Below are 20,965 nucleotides of genomic sequence, written 5' to 3'. Positions count from 1 at the left end.
CTTTTTACTTGCATACTATTAGAATAAAGTATGCGTATACTATTCTCCTCAAATTTATTTGTGGAATTAGTCGTGATATGTCATTATTGTTGTTATCTTTATTTTTTTGCAAGCGGAGTAGTTTTCTATGAGACACGTATAATATTCCAATATGGACTTACTTTAAATTATTATGGACTCATTATTCATGAACGTGGAAAAGTAAGGACCAATTGTTGTAGAAGTACTATCATACATCTTTGGCTAGATGCCTAGATTTTTTGTCATTCGAATATAATACTACAACATCAATAATCACAAGGGTATCTATTGATTGATTCTTTGCTGCTCCATTTTTTGGAGTTAATAATTCATGTATAAAATTTGGAAGATCATTAAACTATAGACATATTACCAATAGTCTTGTATGAAATGTGTTGATCTCATTTGAAGTAACTTAATAAAATGACTGTTCAATAAGTCAATAAGTTTTTTTTTTTCAAAGGAGGGGACGAACACAAGCTATTAAGTAGGCTCAACCACTTAGGCCGACCATTGGTAGATACCTTTCTAAAGTGCATAATAGGTCAATCCGTCCAAGTAGGATTTTCTTGATCGCACATTGACCCCGTCAAACTAACTCCATAGGCTCGAGATTATATTGGGCATAGCCCGGAAAGTAATAAACTTGATTATTTTTTTTAAAAATCATATGAGGCGATAGAAGCGTGAAAATAGCACGGGCTAGTCAATTTTCGGATTGGTAATTGAAAAATAGTCAACGATTGCAAAATCATTGAAAAATAGCCACTATTTTGCTGAAACACGGAAAGTTCCAGCATAATATACTTGAGATTGGTGCATCTGTGTATGAACTTCCAGCATATTATGCTGGAACTCCAACACACAAAAAGTTCCACCATAATATACTGGAGATTGGAGCACCTGTGTATGAACTTCCAGCATATTATGTTGGACAGTATATTATATTGGAACTCCAGTATATTATGATGGAGTTCCAGTATAAAATATACTGGAACTCCATTTATGCTAAAAGTTCACATGTAAAAAATTCGAACTCCAGTATATTATGCTGGAATATTTTCCGGATTTTGAACATTATTTTCGTTCAGATTTATCTTTACATGAAAAGTGGCTAAATTTCGATTACTTTTGAAATTGTGGCTATTTTTCAATTAACACTTGTAAATCTGGCTATTTTTGAATTTCTCCCGATAGAAGCACAAGGTTCTAACTGAATAGCCCAGCCCAAAAGGTACACAATATTTTGCAACTCTTTAGCCCAAAAGATATCACTTTCTGGCCCACTAACATAATCCTCTTTCCAAACTGAAGATAATAATTTGCTACATTTATTTGATGAAGTTTAGATCACAATATGGCAACTAGTTTATAGAACTCACTTAAAACAAATAATCAGGAAGAAACCACTATTACAAAGTTAGATTACTAAGAAAGAAAATCAAAAAGAAAAGGAAAAAGGGGTGAAGAGAACCTAATTATGCTACATTTTTATACCTGCATATTACCTTACACCTAAGTACTCTATCATGCACATAAAAACCAGGCATAACCATGACCTTGACCTTGCTAGAACCTTGTGATCTTTGCCTATCCGCGAAAACGTCCTCCATATAATGCATATCAAAAGTTCGATTCTCTTCAACTCGTAGAACCCCGAGTGGAGGATTGAACGAAAACGCCAACAAATGCAGCAACCAAATGCACTTAGCAGCAACAAAGAATGCTTGGAGGAGTTGTTCAGGCCATGGCCTTGTCCAATTAAGTGTTGTGATAATGCAACTCATTTTCTGATCACAGAACTTGCTGAAGTCTTCACTATAGTACTTTGTCCCCTTTCTTAACACTTCATTCCAACTTAGGTTCCTCAACGCGACAAAGGAAGAGAACTGAGCGTGGCGTTCTTGTTGAGGGTCTAGGTGCTTCGGTGAGCCATTCTTTTGGAACACACAGTTCTCGAAATCTTGGAAAAGTGATTGGTTTATGATGGATTCAATGTGGTATAGAGCTGCCTTCGAGTACTTTGAGTTGAGAGATAGTTTGTAAGGTTGAAGCAAAAGGTTCAAGTTATCGGTTAACGAATTGTCTGTCTCTTCAATCTGTCCAATTAGAGTCTTGCAGAATTGCTTCACTGATAATCTTGATTCTGATACTATCTGTAAAAACCCTTCTAGCATTACCTCTTCACTAACCGGGATCAGATTTTCTCCGTCCCCATCAATGGATTTCCCCATTTTAGAAAGATTTCTAAGCTGTGCTGATACAGGGGACTCCTTTGCTTGAATTGCTTGCCTCAATGCCTTTTTTAGCTCCTCACAGTAAGTTTCTAAATGCTCTAACTTTTGCTTTAGGTCACCTAAAGAAGACTTCATTTCCGAGACTTCCATCAACGCTGCATCTCTGCTCTCATTTGCTTCCATGAGCTCTTTCTTCAATGTATCGATAGAAACTGTTCCTATATCCTTAAAAACCTGAGAAACCTCCTCGGATTCTGTCCGGTTTGGTGAACTTTCAACCTTGTTTTTCTTCTTTAGCTTAGGGAACAGCCATGATAAGTTCAGCCCTTTACTCTTTGGCTGCGATGATTGAACAGAAACATGAGAATCTGACAATGGCACGACAACATTCGAGTTCTTCCCACTCTTACTAGATCCATCAGCCTCAGTACTAATTATTGCAGGCTTACACTTGTTGCAAGATGAAACCGATTTTAGGTCCCCTAACGAGTTTCTCCTAGACTTGCAGTAATTATGAGCAATAGGAGAAGCTCTATGCATAGTGATTTGATCAGTACACGAGCTTGTGACTGATTTCTGATCATCAGCCGGACAAACGTGGGGTTCTAAGTTGATCAAACTGTTAGTAAATCCTTTCCTCAAGGACAAACTCGCCTTTCTGTAATCCGATATAATGGCTTCATTATTACCATTTCCTACTCCAAAGCCATATTCATCCCAAATTTCAGCATAGTTTGGATTGTGATCTAACTGTAGTTGTTTGTATCCTGGTAATGGTTCATCTTCATAGCTCTGCACCAAATGCTGAATCAAGATCATCAAAAATGGAGAAACAAAACTGAAGTCTTGAACATTTCTAAAGAAGCAACATTATGTGATTGAGTAATCACAGCTAGTCTTGATCCATACAAGGAACAATGGCTGCTTCAGCGGGTGCAATAGCTATAATATTTCACATAGGACAAGTTAAAAAAGAAGTCCGCTTACTTGTTTTGGAGCTTTATCACTACAACAGTCAACAACAAGTCAGAAAACTATAGTTCACGCACTATAATAGTAAAGCATTAAATTTTACCTACTATGATATGTCACATTAACATAACTAAACTTGACCAACTGTAATAGTAAAGTCGCTAAAATTTATAGGTTAGTAACTCTACTGTTGTACGTTATGGGATTATAAACCTTACAGTTAAAAGTTGTAATCTGCTATATATGAGAACTTGATGTACATTGAATTCAGGGATTACAAATTATATTATCTTATTTCAGGTTTGACATTTAAGCCTTCATTTAGAAGCAATATCTGCATAAGATTGTGTAAGCTTGAAGCTATGAAAAGAGTATTCTTATTTAATATTTGGTCAAACACATATCCCATAGATCAGATAGGAATAAGTCTTAACTTCAATAAACTTGAAAAGAAATGCAAAGAACAAATCCATAAGAAATTTTCTGAAGTTTTAATTAATGGAAGAATCCCAAAAAACTCAAAGGCCCATTATTACCTTAATAAATTAATTTATAAAAAAATGATAATTTTGTCATAAGCAGTTCAGCATAGTTCTTTACCATAAGAATGATAAGAAATATCAAGAGAAATGGATCTATGTGATTTAAAATGATCACTTTGTTAATATCCCTTTTATGTTCCTTAATCTCAATTTTTGGTTTAAATTACAATCTTCATAGACAAAGTTCAGAAAAAGGCCAATTTTCATACAACAAAACAAGAGACCCATTTGTACCAAAGAAAAAACTCATGAGAATTTACTTAAAACTTAATTTCTATGGACTATAAAACTAGAATGAGCATGCCATTTAATATAGCAAGATTTTACCTTTGAAATTAACCCATTATTTTCAACACGAAACACAACTATATTGGTAAAAACTTTAAAGGTCGAATCTTTAAATCCCGCATACGCCTCTAACAAAATTCAATAAAAAGAAAAAGAAAAAGAAGAAAAGGGACTTACTGGTGTGAAAATAGGATAATCTTGAGCAGATAAATGATGTGAATGATGAGAAGAAGGAGAAACAGAAGAAGGAAATTTCAGAGCAGTAGCTGATGCAGGACTATTCCCTTGTAAAAGAGCAGCATGTAAAGCTCTTAGCTCAATAGTTTTAGCAATGGCAGCTTGAATATCTTGTCTACTAACTCCATTAATATTATTGTTGTTGTAATTTCCCTTACTTGTAACTTCATCTTCATCTTCTTGAAATATTTGTGTTGAAGAAGCAGCACTTGCAGTTGCCATTAGTGAGGGGAAAAAAAGGGAGTACTAAATTTATACTAATGTCATAGGTTTATAGTGTTATGTCTATCTACATTGAAATCTTGATTCTTTTTTTGTTGAGAAATATAGAGGATAGAATATAGTACAATATCTAGTGGTAAGAATTTTGGAGGACCAAAAAAGGAGAGGGACAGAAGAGAAGAGAGGTTTTGTTTTTGTGGGGTTGAGGAGAGGGGAGTAGTGGTAATAAGAGGGTGAGAATTTTGTCTTGGTTCACAAATGTATTAATGGGAATATGAGTGCATGTGAAGCAATGAGGGAGAGGAGAATGATGTGACTTAAGAAAGGGAGAAAATAAAATGAGGGGCAAATTGGTCATTTTAAAAACTATGAGGAATGGGTGAGAAAGAAGATAAATACAGTCAAATCTCTCTCTAACAACATTCTTATATAACAACACTTTTCTATAAAAGTCAAGTTATTTCGGAATCAATTTTTATATTATGTTATAATATATGTTTTACAGTGTTATCAAAGGCGAAAACGCAAAAAAACTCAAAGGTCTGTTGGGGCTTTAAGCGAAAAGCGCAAATAAAGCGTGGTCTTTAATGAAAAAAGACGCAATTCGAGAAAAAGTAAAAATATATATATGTAGTCCAAGACTAATAATTATAAGCATAAAAAACAAATATATGAACAAAGAAATTTTAAAAAAAATTATGATAAAGTGAAATATTAATTGTTTAATGTCATCTTTTCATGATTACACTCATTGACAAGTAATAGTATGACTTAGAGCCTTGATGCTATATTAAAGCGCCCACAAGGCGAGGCGAAGCGCTCAACATGTTTTGAGCCTCGCTTCAGGGCAAAAGGGCACTTTAAGCGCGTCTTTGATAACACTGATGTTCTCTATAATATCACTTCGCTATAATATCCAAAAAATAATCGGAATAAACGATGTTGTTATAGAGAAGTTTGACTGTATACCAAAATGGGGTAGGATTTAATTCTAATTTTTCTTTGATGGGATGAATTGAACCATTAGTGGGTGCACATATATAGATTCATTCTTTGTACCGGTTCAGCCTCACAACCCTTTGCGGATTTTTTTACTTAAATGGTAATGGCAACTCGAACCACGTATTTTTGAATATATCGTTATATTATGTATATTCATTTTATTTTTGTTTTTTTAATGTCAAATAAGCATAACGCTCTCTCTACTTGCTTTATGTTTCAACTAGACCAAGAATTTAAGTTCGAGACATCATATATCACATGATCGTATTAAGCAAGATTACGACCACATGCAATTGTATGTGTCCTCAATCCTCATTCAATTTCTCATGTTAAGATATAGATGCTTCAAAAAAAAAAAACATTATTTTGTTTCATCAAACAGTTTCTATTGATTGTGACGAATCCTTATTATAAAGTTTAAACGTAACTCAAATTAATATACGAAGTAATGTCATTAATTTTACAAGCTAACTAGTATATATATATATATATATATATATATATATATATATATATATATATATATATATATATATATATATATATAGCTCTATCGTACTTAAACATATTTTGGTGAAATGCCACCGGAACCCCAATAAAGCATGTAGATAATGAAATAGAGAAAGGGAAACTAAAGAGAGCAACTAGTAGAAAATAAAAGCAATCAAGAACTAAAGAAACATCTTTTTCTCAAACTAATGAAACTATAATGATGACAATAGTGGAGAATGATTGAAGTTGACCATTAAATTATGATGGAAAGTTAGAAAACATAGAAAAATTATTGAAAAAGTAACTTATAAAAATTAAATTGAAAAGCAATTAAGGCAATTAAAAAGGGTACTCTTGTTCAAGGATATTTCTTAAGTTGGAGTCACGAGACAGAAAACCCAATTCCTTTGTCGTCTTCTTTTTCTATACTGAATCTTAAAAGATATAACAAAATCATTTCTTAATTTTATTTAATTATTGTCAGGGACCTTTTTTAAGATGTCAAAAATTTACTCAGATCCGATTTTCACAGTATTATCTATGCAAATCTTATTTTTTTTAGTTTCTTGTTCGATGTTCATTATCCGCATTAAAATTCGACTAAATTAATTAAAAAATTCGCATTAAGGGGTAAACGCTTCTTAAACAAAGTCACACCCGAAATTCGATCCTAGAACTTCTAGTTAATACATACTTACCATTTTATGACGACCATTATTGGTATACATACCCTTCTTCATATTCATATACCATACCTTGGAGTTCTTGAAATAGAATATAGGCAAGGGCAGATATGGAATAATACTAACAAATGGAGTGTAGAAATTTTATATATTTAATATTGATGGGGTCAATAATGCATTAAATATAAAACAAATGGAATTCCAGGTAGGAGTTTGGAATATTTTATATACAAGTCCTGAAGTACCCCATAACTACTTTCTTGGATAGAATATCCATACTTTATTGTAATTAACTTTCTTAAACCAACCACTCCGCCCCCAAAAAGTTGTGATTTTGTCAATCTCCACATGCTAAAAAGTTTAGATCTCCTCCTTTTTTGCTACAAATTGACTACGTTAACAAGGATTATTTGTGCCTCTCCAACGGTGATAAAAGCGAATTCAAGATTTTTAAATTAATAAGGTAGCGTATAATATATTCTTATGATACGGCATTTCCTTATATTTCATATATAGCGGGAGTTTAGTACACCGGATTACCTTTTATGATCTCACAATATCATTGTACACATCACTACTATATGATATGACATATTATGAACTTTAGTATAAACTTTGGCTTAATACCTAAATTTATATCTACTCCGTACTTACACAAATTTTATTTTCAAACCTGTTAACTTTTTGAGCATCGGTATGACCCGAATAGCCGTGCATAGCACAAGTAGGTTCTATATGGCCGTGCATAATATTATTGTGAATTCGAAATACCAAAAAACGAGGTTAGTCATAAGTATTACTCATGAGACAGTATATATATTTTTAGGCTAATCAGAGTCCGTAAACTAGTGTTGCATGTTTCACTATGATCAATTAACATCACAAAAGGGTACCACTTTGCAAAAGCACCTTTCCTATATAGAAAGAAAATACACTTTTCACTTCAAGAGATTCCAAATAAAGCAAATCCTTTTTACTTCTAGATTCAAAATAAAGCAAACCCTTTTTCTTATAGAGAGAAAATAAAGCAACTTTTCACCCTGATTGTTTCCACAGAACTTGCCAATCCAAATCCTAAAGCAAACTTTTGGTCGTCAATCTTAGTTCTTTTCAGAAAGGGGAAAATATTCGATGCTATAAGAATCATTTAATATTAGGCGCTATCCTCCGTTATATTTTTAGGATCATTCATACATTTAGCTAAATTATTCTATATTTACCCTTAATCCTACAAAGTTCAAATCTGAAGTATAATAGAGGGTAATTTTAAATCATATATAGCCAAAATTAGATGGATAAATCTGAATTTTTTTCTACATCAACAATTACATAATAAATTGAAACGTAGCGATACAATGATGCACAAGTCTTGAACTTCACCAATGATTTGGTGGCAGAAAGTGGAGTTGTTATATTAGCTACCTAAAGCACTTAAGCACTAAAAAGAGTACGTAATTATTTAATAGCCATTAGAATATTAAGCCAAATAATGGTTCATTAAAAACCTATTAAACTATAGGTAATGATCATTGTCTGCCTACAAATTTGGTCTGCAGATTGCAGAGGGCTCTATTTGCAAGGTGTTACTCCCTCCGTCTCATATTATTTATCGTATTTCTCTTTTACACGTCCCTTAAAAAAATATTAAATATGAAATTTTTTTGACTATTTTACCCTTATTTATGTCTTAAGATATAATTTATCTTTATTTATTATTTACTCATAATTAAGGTATTTGTAGTCTTTAAGAACAATTAATATTAAGGTATAATAGGAAAAAAAATAATTAATTTACTCTTAAATTTCTAAAATGACAAATAATTTAAGACAATTATTTTTAGAAATCGCGACATATAATATGAGGCGGAGGGAGTACAAATAAAGTGTTATTTATAGAAATTATATCTTTTCTTATAATCCAAACATAGCTACCTACCCCTTTTAAGTTCATAATTTTCATAAATTTATTTCAAAACATGTTCCCAAAATTAATTAAGACACATGATCCCATAAAATTTATCCGGATACTAAATTTAAACTAAATTTAAACATGCAATTCCACCTTTTCCAATCCTTGCTTTGAAGAAGAAATGATTGTTAATATATATCTACTGTTATGTTTAAAAAGGAGTTTAAGTGTAATGCTAAAAGATATTCATTCATTCTTAGTTGCCTCTTGAGTGAGTTTGAGTCTTAAAAATGAAGTCAATAACATTTGATAGAGAACGCCTACCTTCAAAATGAAAATTTTCGGCACGAGTCTAAATTAGTCCGATTCAAAATAGGTATCAAAACATCGAATGATAAAAAATAAAGAAATAAGTGCCCATATTTGTACCACAATTGCCACGTGGACCCACCACGAGGTTTCTCTAATCATCACGGCATTTTAATAGGGTGTAGTGTAGAATTCCCTATATTGTAGCTTTCTTGGTTTTAGCGGGTTGTTTTAATAGCGAGCACCCTCCACTTTTAACCAAGAGGTTGTGAGTTCGAGTCATCCAAGAGCAAGATGCGGAGTTCTTGGAGGAAGGGAGCCGATGGTCTATTGGAAACAACCTCTCTATCCCAGGATAGGGTAAGATCTGCGTACACATTATCTTCCCCAAACTCGACTAATGAATTATAGTGGATTATTGTTGTACTAGCTTTCTTGGCTTTGATATGATATGTGTGCACTTGATATGCTTCCGTTAGTCACGTGCACTTCACTATTTCAATCTTCCTCGTTGTAATGTTCCCTCAACCAAAAACAAAAGATATTTGATATTCGTATGGGACTTCATGTTGCCAAAAAGTCCATTAAAAATAAAATGCATGTATATTAGTATTTTTTATTTTTATTGTCAATATTCGAAATCTCTAATTAAAGATAAAGAGTATTTATTAAATTACAGTTATTCCCTAACAAATAGGGGTGGGCGTTATTTTCGATTTTGTAAAAGTGGTAACCGAAGCCGAATTGAAATAAGTCCGGTTTAGTTCGGTTTTCTAATTTCGGTTTGGTTTATTTCTAATCCATTTTCGATTTGAACATTATCATATTGGGTTTTTCTATGTAATAATTGGACTGACGAATTTGTTGGTTTTCTTTCAAAATTTCGGTAAGTTAGAATAAAATGGTAAGTTTCGTTAGAGTTAAAAGTCAAAAGGAATAGAAAATTAGGAATAGCCGATTGGGTTACTTATTTGGATCGGGTCTTTGATGAACTTCAAAATTGGGCCTATATTATTACCTATGGGCTTAGCCTATATATAACTTAAAGAATCGCTAGTAATTCGGTTTTTCGGTTAACCGCTCCAAATAAATTAATAACTAAAAACCGAATCGAAAAACTGAAACCGACCAAAAAAACCTAATAACTGAAACCGAAATAAAAATATTTTTGATTCGGTTTCTTCGGTTCGGACCGAAATATGCCCACCCCTACTAACAAATACTCTACGTGTTGCGATTTCTCGTTTAATTTTTACTATTCTTCTTTTTTATTTGTTTTGCAGATCGTAATATCTTACCAAATTCCAAAAGGCTACAGCAAAAGCAGCTACGTATAAGAAAACAGTGGCAACATAAATTAAAAACTGAAAGAGTCTACAACTACTTTCTGCTACAATTTTCAAAGATATATATACTTCACTGATTCTTCCCTTTTTCATTTTCAACAAAGCATGTTTCATTTTTGGCTCGATTTCCTCGTCTTTTGCTTTCTATTTGTCTTGTTTTGCTTGTTCCATTTAATTAAAACTGGATTCCTATGACTTTGTTTATATCACCATTTAATCCATTTTATTAATTAAGTTGATCACCGGCATGGTGATTATGCTTATGCTCTAATAATTTTGTAATCATTCTACGTTAAGAACCGGCTTTTTAATCTTGTAAAATCCCTAGATTTAATTATCTCATCCTTTTAGCAATCTTCTTGTCTGGTTTATTTTTTGCTTTAATTTTCTTATTATTGGTTGCAACCTCTTGTTTGCATGTGTTTGAATGGCTTTTGTGAGCCGTAGGAATTAGGTTTAAAAAACAAGTAGTAGATGCAAAAACATTATTGACACTCTTTTTTTTTTTTTTTTTTGGTAATAGAGGAAACCCGCGGCCGCTATAACCTCTGTCACTGCCTCTACCCTTCGGGTGAGTACTTTGTGCGCACTGGGTAAACCTCTTCCTATGTAATAGCTTGCAAACCACACATGGGATGTAAACCGCACTAGGCAAGCCCTGTACGACAGGCTCAACCCAGAAGGTATTGAGGGGGGAATCGATCCCAGACCGCCCTCTAAACCAACTGGGCAACCCCGAAGGGTTACATTGACGCTCTCTTGTTCACATTTGTCCTATGTATTGAACTCATGACCTATTTAATTTCATATTTGTGATAAACAATCTTTAGATAATTAATCTCTTTGTGAAAGAGGCGGATCTAGCTTGCCATATATGTTTCACGTGAATTCTATAGTTTTTTTTTCTTAGATCTTGTATATCAGTATATGTATTACGAAATCTGCTAAATTATCTATAGACATTTGACTGTGAAACTAATTATTTCTTAATATTAATTTGATGTCGCTATAAAAATCCATAAAATTCAAATTTTGGATCAGCCCAAGCTTTGTAATATCATGAAAAATCAATTTTTAGTGTCTGTTTGCCTAGATCAATTGCATCAACTGACTCAGCCAACTAAATAATCTCCGCCATAGTTCTAATGCAGTATTATTAGTACTATATGCATAGGATTCTGTACTAGAGGCAGCTAAAACCAAATGTGATCTCGTGCTAAGTTGAGGTTTTGATCACACCCTACTATGCCTTCTAAGAGGTCTAGCGGTCATTGCAAATATAATCCGATTTCCGGAGTAGAATCCCACAAGGAAATAACGTACTAATTAAAACCAATAGTTTTGCACGAATTCAAGTAATCAACCTTCAGAAATATTATATAACGATTTGAGAGTTTACTAACTAAGATCAAAGTAATTAAAATACAGTAATTTATAACTACCAAAGCAAATATTATAGACAAGATTTGAAAAAGTCTAAGGTTATGATTTCCCCTATTGTCGGAATCTTTCCCGCTATGTTTCCTATAAGTTTGCCTAAATATTCTCTACCAATCGTGAGTACTTTGATTGTCGTAGTGCTCTCTCTCTCTCTCTCTCTAGCAACTACCACAATTTACTAGACGTATTCTCTCGAACTATGCTAGTTGTCATTAATTTACCGCTCACTATGATCGCACCAAGACTTCGTTATCTCTAATCCCGCCTTTAAACCCTCTGTATTAATCTCTCAACTACGTTAGGAGTGGTGTTGTTCAGCAACTACCTAAATGTGTACTCTCTCTCGAGCAATATATACACTAGATGGGCATAGTTAATTGAGAGCTCTTCCAATAGAAAATCTGTGTTAACCACAATAGAAAATCATCCTCCAATAAGTTCTATCAAACCTTATATAAGAGATTTTAGCTACTCATAAATATAACAACAATTAACATAATGTTCAAACACATTAAACTACAAAGTAAAGAGATAAAGGAAGAGAAAACTCTTTTGATTCTTGCTCCACAGTGCTTGGCAACCCTTTTATTCTCCAAAATCATGCCCAACCCTAGAATAACTCGTTTGGGAGTATTGATGTCAATCCCCTGGTCCAAATCTGGGTTTAGGTCTTTTAACCTACGACTTTTAATTACCGTGTTATAGACATCGCGAAGCCTGGTCTGTAGCGCGGCCAACCTGGCTATAGACCTCACGAAGCCTAGTCTATAGCGCAGTCGACCTGGCTATAAACCTTGCGAATCCTGGTCAATAGACCTCGCGAAGCCTAGTCTATAGCACGGTCGACCTAGCTATATACCTCGCGAAGCCTGGTCTATAGCACGGTCAACCTGGCTATAGACCTCGCGAAGCCTGTTCTATAGCACGATCAACTTGGTTATAGACCTCGCGAAGCCTAGTCTATAGCACAGTTTGGGTACTTGATGCTTTTGGCTCTTTTCTTGCGTTTTTATCCTCTTTTTGTGCAACTTTCATTCGATGATTTATTCTGATATTCCTACACATAAAATGTGATGACCCAAAATGTCATCTTTAAATTTAATGATTAATTATGTGATATAAGCACTATTTACCATTACTCGACTTGTGTGTGCAGTCCGTAAAAAATTTTCGAAAAGTTTTCAGGTGAAAAATGGATTAAAATGTGAATTAGATGTTTAAAACACAACTGAGTTGAATTTGGTCAATATTTTAAGCAAACGGACTCGGATCAGTATTTTGATAGTTTTTGTAGGTCCGTATCGTGAATTGGGACTTGGGCGTATGCCCAGAACCAAATTCTGAGGTCCCTAGCCCGAGATATAAAATTTTGATGAAAAATTTAAATTTTGAGTTCAAATAGTGACCGGATGTCGAATTATGTGCAAATAACCCCGGAATAGAATTTTGATGATTCCAACAGCTCCGTATGGTAATTTTGGAATTAGGAGCGTGATCGGAATTTTATTTGGAAGTCCGTAGTGAAATTAGGCTTGAAATGGCAAAAAAATGGGAATTTAAAGTTTGAAAGTTTGACCGGGGAGTTGACTTTTTGATATCGGGGGCGGAATCCAGATCTGAAAATTTCACAGCTCCGTTATGTCATTTATGACTTGGGTGCAAAATTTGAGGTCAATCGAACTTGATTTGATAGGTTTCGACATCGAATGTAGAAGTTGGAAATTCTAAGTTTCATTAAGCTTGAATTGGAGCATGATTCGTGATTTTAGCGTTGTTTGATGTGATTTGAGGTTTCAAATAAGTTTGCATGATGTTTTAGGACTTGTTGGTATATTTAGTTAAAGTCCCGGGGGCCTCGGGTGAGTTTCGTATGGTTAACGGATCAAGAATTGAACTAGAACAGCTGCTGCAATTTTCTTAAGTTGGAAATTTTGCTTCTGCCCAGAAATCGTGGCCAGATCGAGCTTAGGGTCGAGGGCTACGATCGAAGCCCAGATCGAGCTCAGGATCGTGGGCCACGATCGAAGCCAGATCGAGCACAGAGTCGAGGCCACGATCAAAGCCATGATCGAGCCCAGAGTCGAGGGCCACGATCGAAGCCATGATCGAGCCCACGGTCGAACCCCATGATCGGACTCCTCATGATCGGACTCCCATGATCGAGGTCCAAGATCGAACTCCTATGATCGAGGTTCGGGATCGAACTCCCATGATCGAGGTCCAGGATCGGACTCTCATGATCGAGGTCCATGATCGGACTCCACGATCGAGGTCAGCCTGGACAGATCCGTAAGTTATAAAAACAGGGGGGCTTCGTCCCATTCACCATTTTTAACAACTTGGAGCTTGAGCAGAGGCGATTTTTGATATATCTTCAAGGAAAAACATTGGGGTAAGTGTTCTTAACTCAATTTTGGTTAGATTACCCGAATCCATCACTGTTTTCAACATTTAATTGGTGATTTAAGTTGAAAAATTTTGAAAACCCTCTTGGATAGATTTGTGGATTTGAGGGTCGAATCGTTATTGGAATTTAGTCATTTTGGTATGGTTAGACTCGTGGTTTAATGGGCGTTCATATTTCGTAACTTTCGCCGGATTCCGAGATGCCATTTTTGAATTAATTTCGGATTTTTATTGAAAAATATAGTATTTTCTTATAGAATTAATTCTATAATTTTTTTGACTGTATCGAATTAATTATGACTAGATACGAGTCGATCGGAGTCGGAAAATCGAGGAAAAAGCATAATACTTGATTAAATTGGAGCAAGTCGAGGTAAGTGACTTGTCTAACCTTGTGTGGGGGAAATTTTTCCTAGGATTGATATTAATGTGATTTTTGAATTGTGTTGAAAGTCGTGTATACGAGGTGACGAGTGTGTACACGGCCTAAAATTTAAAGAATTATATTTTTAAATTGTGTAAATCATTGTTGTGCATTTATTAAAATATTCTATGTTGTTATATTCTTCATCATTGATTTAATGTTTATATTTTAAATTTGTTTGATCTTCTCTTGCTAATTGTTTTATATGTTAGTGGGAACTTGGTTTCTTTTATTTTGTGCATTATTTGAAGGTTGATTTTCTCTAAATTAAACATTATTAATTTGAAGTATTCGGCATTTTTAAAACTTGATATTGAAGCAACGTGTTAAAGATTTTAAAATATTATTTTTCTGAATATTTTTGTAAGATTTCCGTACTGATTGTGATGGAGAAATGAGCTCTTTATTATGGAAAAAAATATTGTTGTTGAATTATTTTGGTAATTTAAATTATTTGAGCACTTGAGGTGCAAATTGTGATATATTGTGATATTGATACGCATGCGGTGGTATAAGGTCTGGGTGTTAAAACGCATGCGGTGAGATAAGGGTGGCTTGATACGCGTGGCTAGTAGGGGTAACTACTAGAAGTCATGCGGTGTGATAAGGGTGGCTAAAACGCGGGATGCTATGTCGGAAAAAAAATATTTTCTTTAAATAAATTGTAAAGGCTCCCGCGGTGGTATAAGGAAATGAGATATTGTGAATTTATTTATAATTTGGGACTACGAGGTGGTACCTTGATAGTGCCCTTGTTGATATTGATTTATGGTCATAGTTGCTTTCGATTAATTGTTGTGATTTTCATAAAGTTGAAGAAAATTCTTTTTTGATTCCACGAGATATTATTTGCAATTATTTGGTGTCATTAAATGTGACATACTATTTGATTCACTTCCAATGTCATTTTATTTTACTACATTGATAAACATTTTACCATGCCATTATTATATTTCAGTAGGGCCTCACCTGACCTCGTCACTACTCTACCGAGGTTAGGCTTGGCAACTTACTGGGTACCGCTGTGGTGTACTCATACTACGCTTCTGCACATCTTTTTGTGCAGATCCAGGTACATTTTACCAGCCTAGACGTCAGTGAGTTACCTGCGCACGGAGACTTCGAGGTATATCTGCCAGCGTCCGCAGACTCCGGAGTCCCCTTCTATCATTTTATGTTGCTTCCTTATATTTTATTTAGACCTTGACATATAGAGACATTGAGAATAAATTCTTAGAAGCTTGTGGCTTATTTATACCAGGTTTTGGGAGTTGTAATCATTTGTACTGTAGATTAATTATTTTCAGACATTTATGATTATTCCGCATTGATAGGCTTACCTAGTCTTAGAGACTAGGTGCCATCACGACACCCTACAAAGGGAAATTTGGGGTCGTGATAAGTTGGTATCAGAGCACTAGGTTCATAGGTGTTATGAGTCACAAGCAGGTTTAGTAGAGTCTTGCGGATCGGTACGGAGACGTCTGTACTTATCTTCGAGAGGCTATGGAACTGTTAGGAATTATTCACTTCTTGATTTCCTTATCGTGCGCCTTTGTTGATTTCAAGGTTCTTAACAATTGTCTTTCTATTCTCTCACAGATGGTGAGGACACGCACAACTGGATCTCATGATCAGACACTCGCGCCCCCTGTTGGAGCCGCAAGAGGCAAGAGTCGGGGCAGAGGCCGAGGAAGACCACGTGGTGCAGCCAGAGCATCTGCACGAACTGCTGCACTAGAGCCACCAGTAGCTCCAGTTGGAGAGCAGGCACCTGAGACGCCTGTTACTACTCCTGCACTTCAGGAGACTCTTGCCCAGTTTTTGAGCATGTTTGGCACTTTAGCTCAGGCAGGATTAATTCCACTTGCTCCTGCCACATCTCAGGCTGAGGGAGGAGCGCAGACTCCCCCCGCCCATACTCCAGAGCCACATGCCCAAGTTGACCATGTCCCAGAGGTTATACCAGTGCAGCCAGTTGTCCTAGTTCGGCCTAAGATTAGGACAGCAGTTTCAGAGGGAGAGAAGCTCAGGCTCGAAAGGTATAAGAAGTACCACCCTCCCACTTTCAGCGGTCTAGCTTCAGAGGATGCTCAGGGTTTTTTGGAGGAATGTCATCATATCCTTTGTACTATGGGTATTGTGGATTCCAGTGGAGTTTCTTTCATGGCATTCCAGTTTAGATGAGCAGCCTACCAGTGGTGGCGGGCATATGAGTTGGATAGTCCGGCTGAGGCAGCTTCACTTACTTGGACTTAATTTTCAGATATATTCTTGAGAGAGTATGTTCCTCAGAGTCTTAGGGATGCTTGGCGCGCAGATTTTGAGCAGCTGCGCCAGGGTTCTATGACCGTGTCAGAATATGCGGTCCGATTCAGTGATTTGGCTAGGCATGCACCAGCCTTAGTTGCTACTATTCGAGAGCGGGTTTGTAGGTTTATTGAGGGTCTTCACCCTAGTATCAGATACAGTATGGCCCGAGAGCTAGAGATGGACATCACATACCAACAAGTGGTGTCAATTACTAGAAGATTGGAAGGTATGCGGACTCGAGAGAGGGAAGAGAGGGAAACTAAGAGACCCCGAGATTCTGGCACATATAATATTTCTCGTGCCCCAGTTGCAGCCCGACATGGTAGAGGTTATGTGAGTCATCCTATTCATTCAGCACTTCCAGCTTCCGATGGTATTCCGACTACTCCCAGACCTCAGGTTCCATATTATGCACCACCAGTGTCGTATGTACCTCCTGTACGGGGTGCTTTCAGCGGACAGTCTAGTCGATCAGGCCCGAGCTTGTCCCAGCAGCCACGTCCCCTGAGGGCTTGTTTTGAGTGTGGTGACACTCGCCATATTATGAGAGATTGCCCCAGATTTAGGAGGGGTGCACCTCCACAGATTTCTCAGGCCCCACCTATTCCACAGGGTCCTCCGACTTCTCAGGCCATGATTTCTGCACCAGTTGCCACTCCACCTGCACAGCCAGCTAGAGGTAGAGGTCGGGCCGGTAGAGGTCTCCCTAGAGGGGAAGGCCAGGCCAGATATTATGCCCTTCCTGCTAGGACAGATGTTGTTGCATCTGATTCTGTTATCACATATGTTATTCCAGTCTGTCATAGAGATGCGTTAGTCTTATTTGATCCAGGCTCCACTTATTCTTATGTGTCATCTTATTTTGCCCCGTATTTGGGCATATCACGTGATTCCTTGAGTTCTTCTGTTTATGTATCTACACCCGTAGGTGAATCTATTATTGTGGATCGCGTGTATCGGTCGTGTTTAATTATTATCAATGGTTTTGAGACCAGAGCTGATTTATTATTGCTCAGTATGGTAGATTTCGATATTATTTTGGGCATGGACTGGTTGTCGCCCTATCACGCTATTCTTGATTGTTACGCCAAGACGGTGACGTTGGCTATGCCAGGTCTACCATGGCTAGAGTGGAGAGGTACCTCATATCATGTTCCTAGCAGGGTTGTTTCATTTCTTAAAGCTCAACGAATGGTTGAGAAGGGGTATGATGCGTATCTGGCCTATGTGGGAGATGTTAGTATTGATACTCCTAATGTGGAGTCAGTTCCTGTAGTAATGGATTTTCCTAATGTATTTCCAACGGATCTTCTGGGTATGCCACCCGACAGGGATATTGATTTTGGTATTAATCTATTACCGGGTACTCATCCCATTTCTATTCCACCATACCGTATGGCCCCAGCAGAGTTGAAAGAATTAAAAGAACAGTTACAGGAATTGCTTGATAAGGGTTTCATTGGGCCCAGTGTATCGTCTTGGGGTGCTCCTGTCTTATTTGTAAAGAGGAAGGATGGTTCTATGCGGATGTGTATTGATTATCGCCAGTTGAACAAGGTTACAGTGAAGAACAGGTATCCATTGCCACGTATTGATGACTTATTTGATCAGCTTTAGGGTGCTAGGGTATTCTCAAAAATTGACTTGCATTCAGGCTATCATCAGTTGAAGATTCGAGATCCAGCTATCCCGAAGACTGCTTTCAGGACTCGGTACGGTCATTACGAGTTCCTTGTGATGTCTTTTGGGCTATCCAATGCCCCAGCAGCATTTATGCACTTAATGAATAGTGTATTTCAGCCCTATCTTGATTCCTTCGTCATTGTGTTTATTGACGACATTCTGATGTATTCCCGGAGTCAGGAAGATCATGAACAACACCTGAGGACTGTGCTTCAGATTTTGAGAGAAAAGAAGTTATATGTAAAATTTTCAAAGTGTGAATTCTGGCTTGATTCAGTGGGATTTTTGGGTCATATAGTTTCATGCGAGGGGATCAAGGTAGATCCAAAGAAGATTGAAGCAGTGCAGAGTTGGTCTAGACCGTCCTCAGTTACGAAAATCCGGTGTTTCCTTGGTTTGGATGGGTAATATCGCCGATTTGTAAAGGGTTTCTCTTCTATTGCTGCATCTATGACCAAATTGACCCAGAAGGGTGCTCCGTTCAGGTGGACTGAGGAATGTGAGAAAAGCTTCCAAAAGCTCAAGATAGCTTTCACTACAGCCCTAGTATTGGTATTACCTATAGGTACAGGATCTTATACTATGTATTATGACGCATCGCGTATTGGTCTCGGTGTAGTGTTGATGCAAGACGGTAGGGTGATTGCTTATGCATCCAGACAGTTAAAGGTGCATGAAAAGAATTATCATGTACATGACCTGGAGTTAGCAGCTATTGTTCATGCCTTAAAAATTTGATGGCATTATTTGTACGGTGTCCATTGTGAAATCTACATTGATCACCGGAGTCTACAACATCTGTTTAAATAGAAGGATCTTAATTTGCGGCAGCGGAGATTGTTGGAGTTGTTTAAAGATTATGATATCACCATTCTCTATCATCCGAGGAAGGCCAATATGGTGGCCGATGCCTTGAGTCGTAAGGCGGAGAGTTTGGGCAGCTTAGCATATTTACCGGTAGCAGAGAGGCCTTTAGCCATGGATGTTCAGGCCTTGGCCAACCAGTTTGTTAGATTGGATATTTCCAAGCCGAGTCGAATTTGGCTTGCGTGGTTTCCCAGTCTTCACTTTATGATCGTATCAGGGAATGTCAGTATGATGACCCCCATCTGCTTGTCCTTAAGGATACAGTCTAGCACGGTGATGCCAAGGAAGTCACTATTGGAGAAGACGATGTACTACGGATGCAGGGCAGGCTATGTGTGCCTAATGTGGACGGCTTGTGTGAGTTGATTCTCCAGGAGGCTCACAGTTCGCGGTACTCCATTCATCCAGGTGCTGCGAAGATGTATCAGGACTTGAGACAGCACTATTGGTGGAGGCGGATGAAGAAGGACATAGTGGGGTATGTATCTCGGTGTTTAAATTGTCAACATGTAAAATATGAGCATCAACGACCGGGTGGATTACTTCAGAAGTTAGAGATTCCATAATGGAAATGGGAGCGGATCACTATGGATTTCGTTGTTGGGCTCCCACGGACTCAGCGGAAGTTGGACGCAGTTTGGGTGATTATTGATAGGCTGACCAAATCAGCTCATTTCATTCCTGTGATTACTACTTACTCTACAGAGCAGCTGGCTCAGGTATATATTCGCGAGATTGTTAGACTTCACGGTGTACCAGTATCTATCATCTCTGACCGGGGTACACAGTTTACCTCACGGTTTTGGAGAGCAGTTCAACGTGAGTTGGGTACTCGGGTAGAGTTGAGTACAGCATTTCACCCTCAGACGGACGGGCAGTCCGAACGCACTATTCAGATACTGGAGGATATGCTTCGTACGTGTGAGTTAGATTTTGGGGGTTCTTGGGATCAGTTCTTACCACTTGCGGAGTTCGCTTACAACAACAGTTACCAGTCAAGCATTCAGATGGCTCTGTATGAGGCCTTGTATGGTTGGCGGTGCCGGTCTCTAGTGGGTTGGTTCGAACCAGGCGAGGCTAGACTTTTGGGTACAGACTTGGTTCGGGATGCCTTGGAAAAGGTTAAGTTGATTTAGGATCGACTTCGTACAGCCCAATCTAGACAGAAGAGTTATGCGGATCGGAAGGTTCGTGATGTTGCATTCATGGTTGGTGAGCGGGTATTGCTCCGGGTTTCGCCTATGAAGGGTGTGATGAGGTTCGGGAAGAAGGGCAAGTTGAGCCCTAGGTATATTGGGCCTTTTGAGATTCTTGAGAGAGTTGGAGAGGTGGCTTACAGACTTGCACTACCACCTAGTCTTTCTACGGTTCATCCAGTATTCCATGTTTCTATGATTCAGAAATATCACGGCGATCCATCTCATGTGTTAGACTTCAGTTCGGTTCAGTTGGACAAGGATCTATCTTATGTTGAGGAACCAGTGGCTATTTTAGATAGGTAGGTTCGAAAGCTGAAGTCAAAGAACATTGCTTTCGTAAAGGTTCAGTGGAGGGGTCATCCGGTCGAGGAGG

The 20,965-nt window shown here is 37.2% G+C and overlaps 1 protein-coding gene across 2 annotated transcripts; it reads right to left on the bottom strand.

The window, feature by feature from the left end:
- Positions 1–1,330: 1,330 nt before the first annotated feature.
- LOC104094941 (IRK-interacting protein-like) lies at positions 1,331–4,754 on the bottom strand. 2 transcript variants are annotated; one of them, XM_070188199.1, is made up of 2 exons: positions 4,238–4,754; positions 1,331–3,062 (listed from the first exon to the last, which is right to left on the bottom strand). In XM_070188199.1, the coding sequence occupies exons 1-2, from the start codon at positions 4,517–4,519 to the stop codon at positions 1,500–1,502; spliced, it is 1,845 nt and encodes a 614-aa protein (XP_070044300.1). In that variant the 5' UTR covers positions 4,520–4,754; the 3' UTR covers positions 1,331–1,499. The 2 variants fall into 2 exon arrangements, with proteins under 2 accessions (XP_070044300.1, XP_033511687.1); XM_033655796.2 differs by having other exon boundaries at positions 1,331–3,050; positions 4,238–4,752.
- Positions 4,755–20,965: the final 16,211 nt, after the last annotated feature.

This window comes from Nicotiana tomentosiformis, chromosome 11 (genome assembly GCF_000390325.3).
Source record: "Nicotiana tomentosiformis chromosome 11, ASM39032v3, whole genome shotgun sequence".
In the NCBI taxonomy this organism is placed as follows: domain Eukaryota; kingdom Viridiplantae; phylum Streptophyta; class Magnoliopsida; order Solanales; family Solanaceae; genus Nicotiana; species Nicotiana tomentosiformis.
Note: the sequence above shows the minus strand (reverse complement) of the source record. Positions and strands in the feature narration are given on the sequence as shown.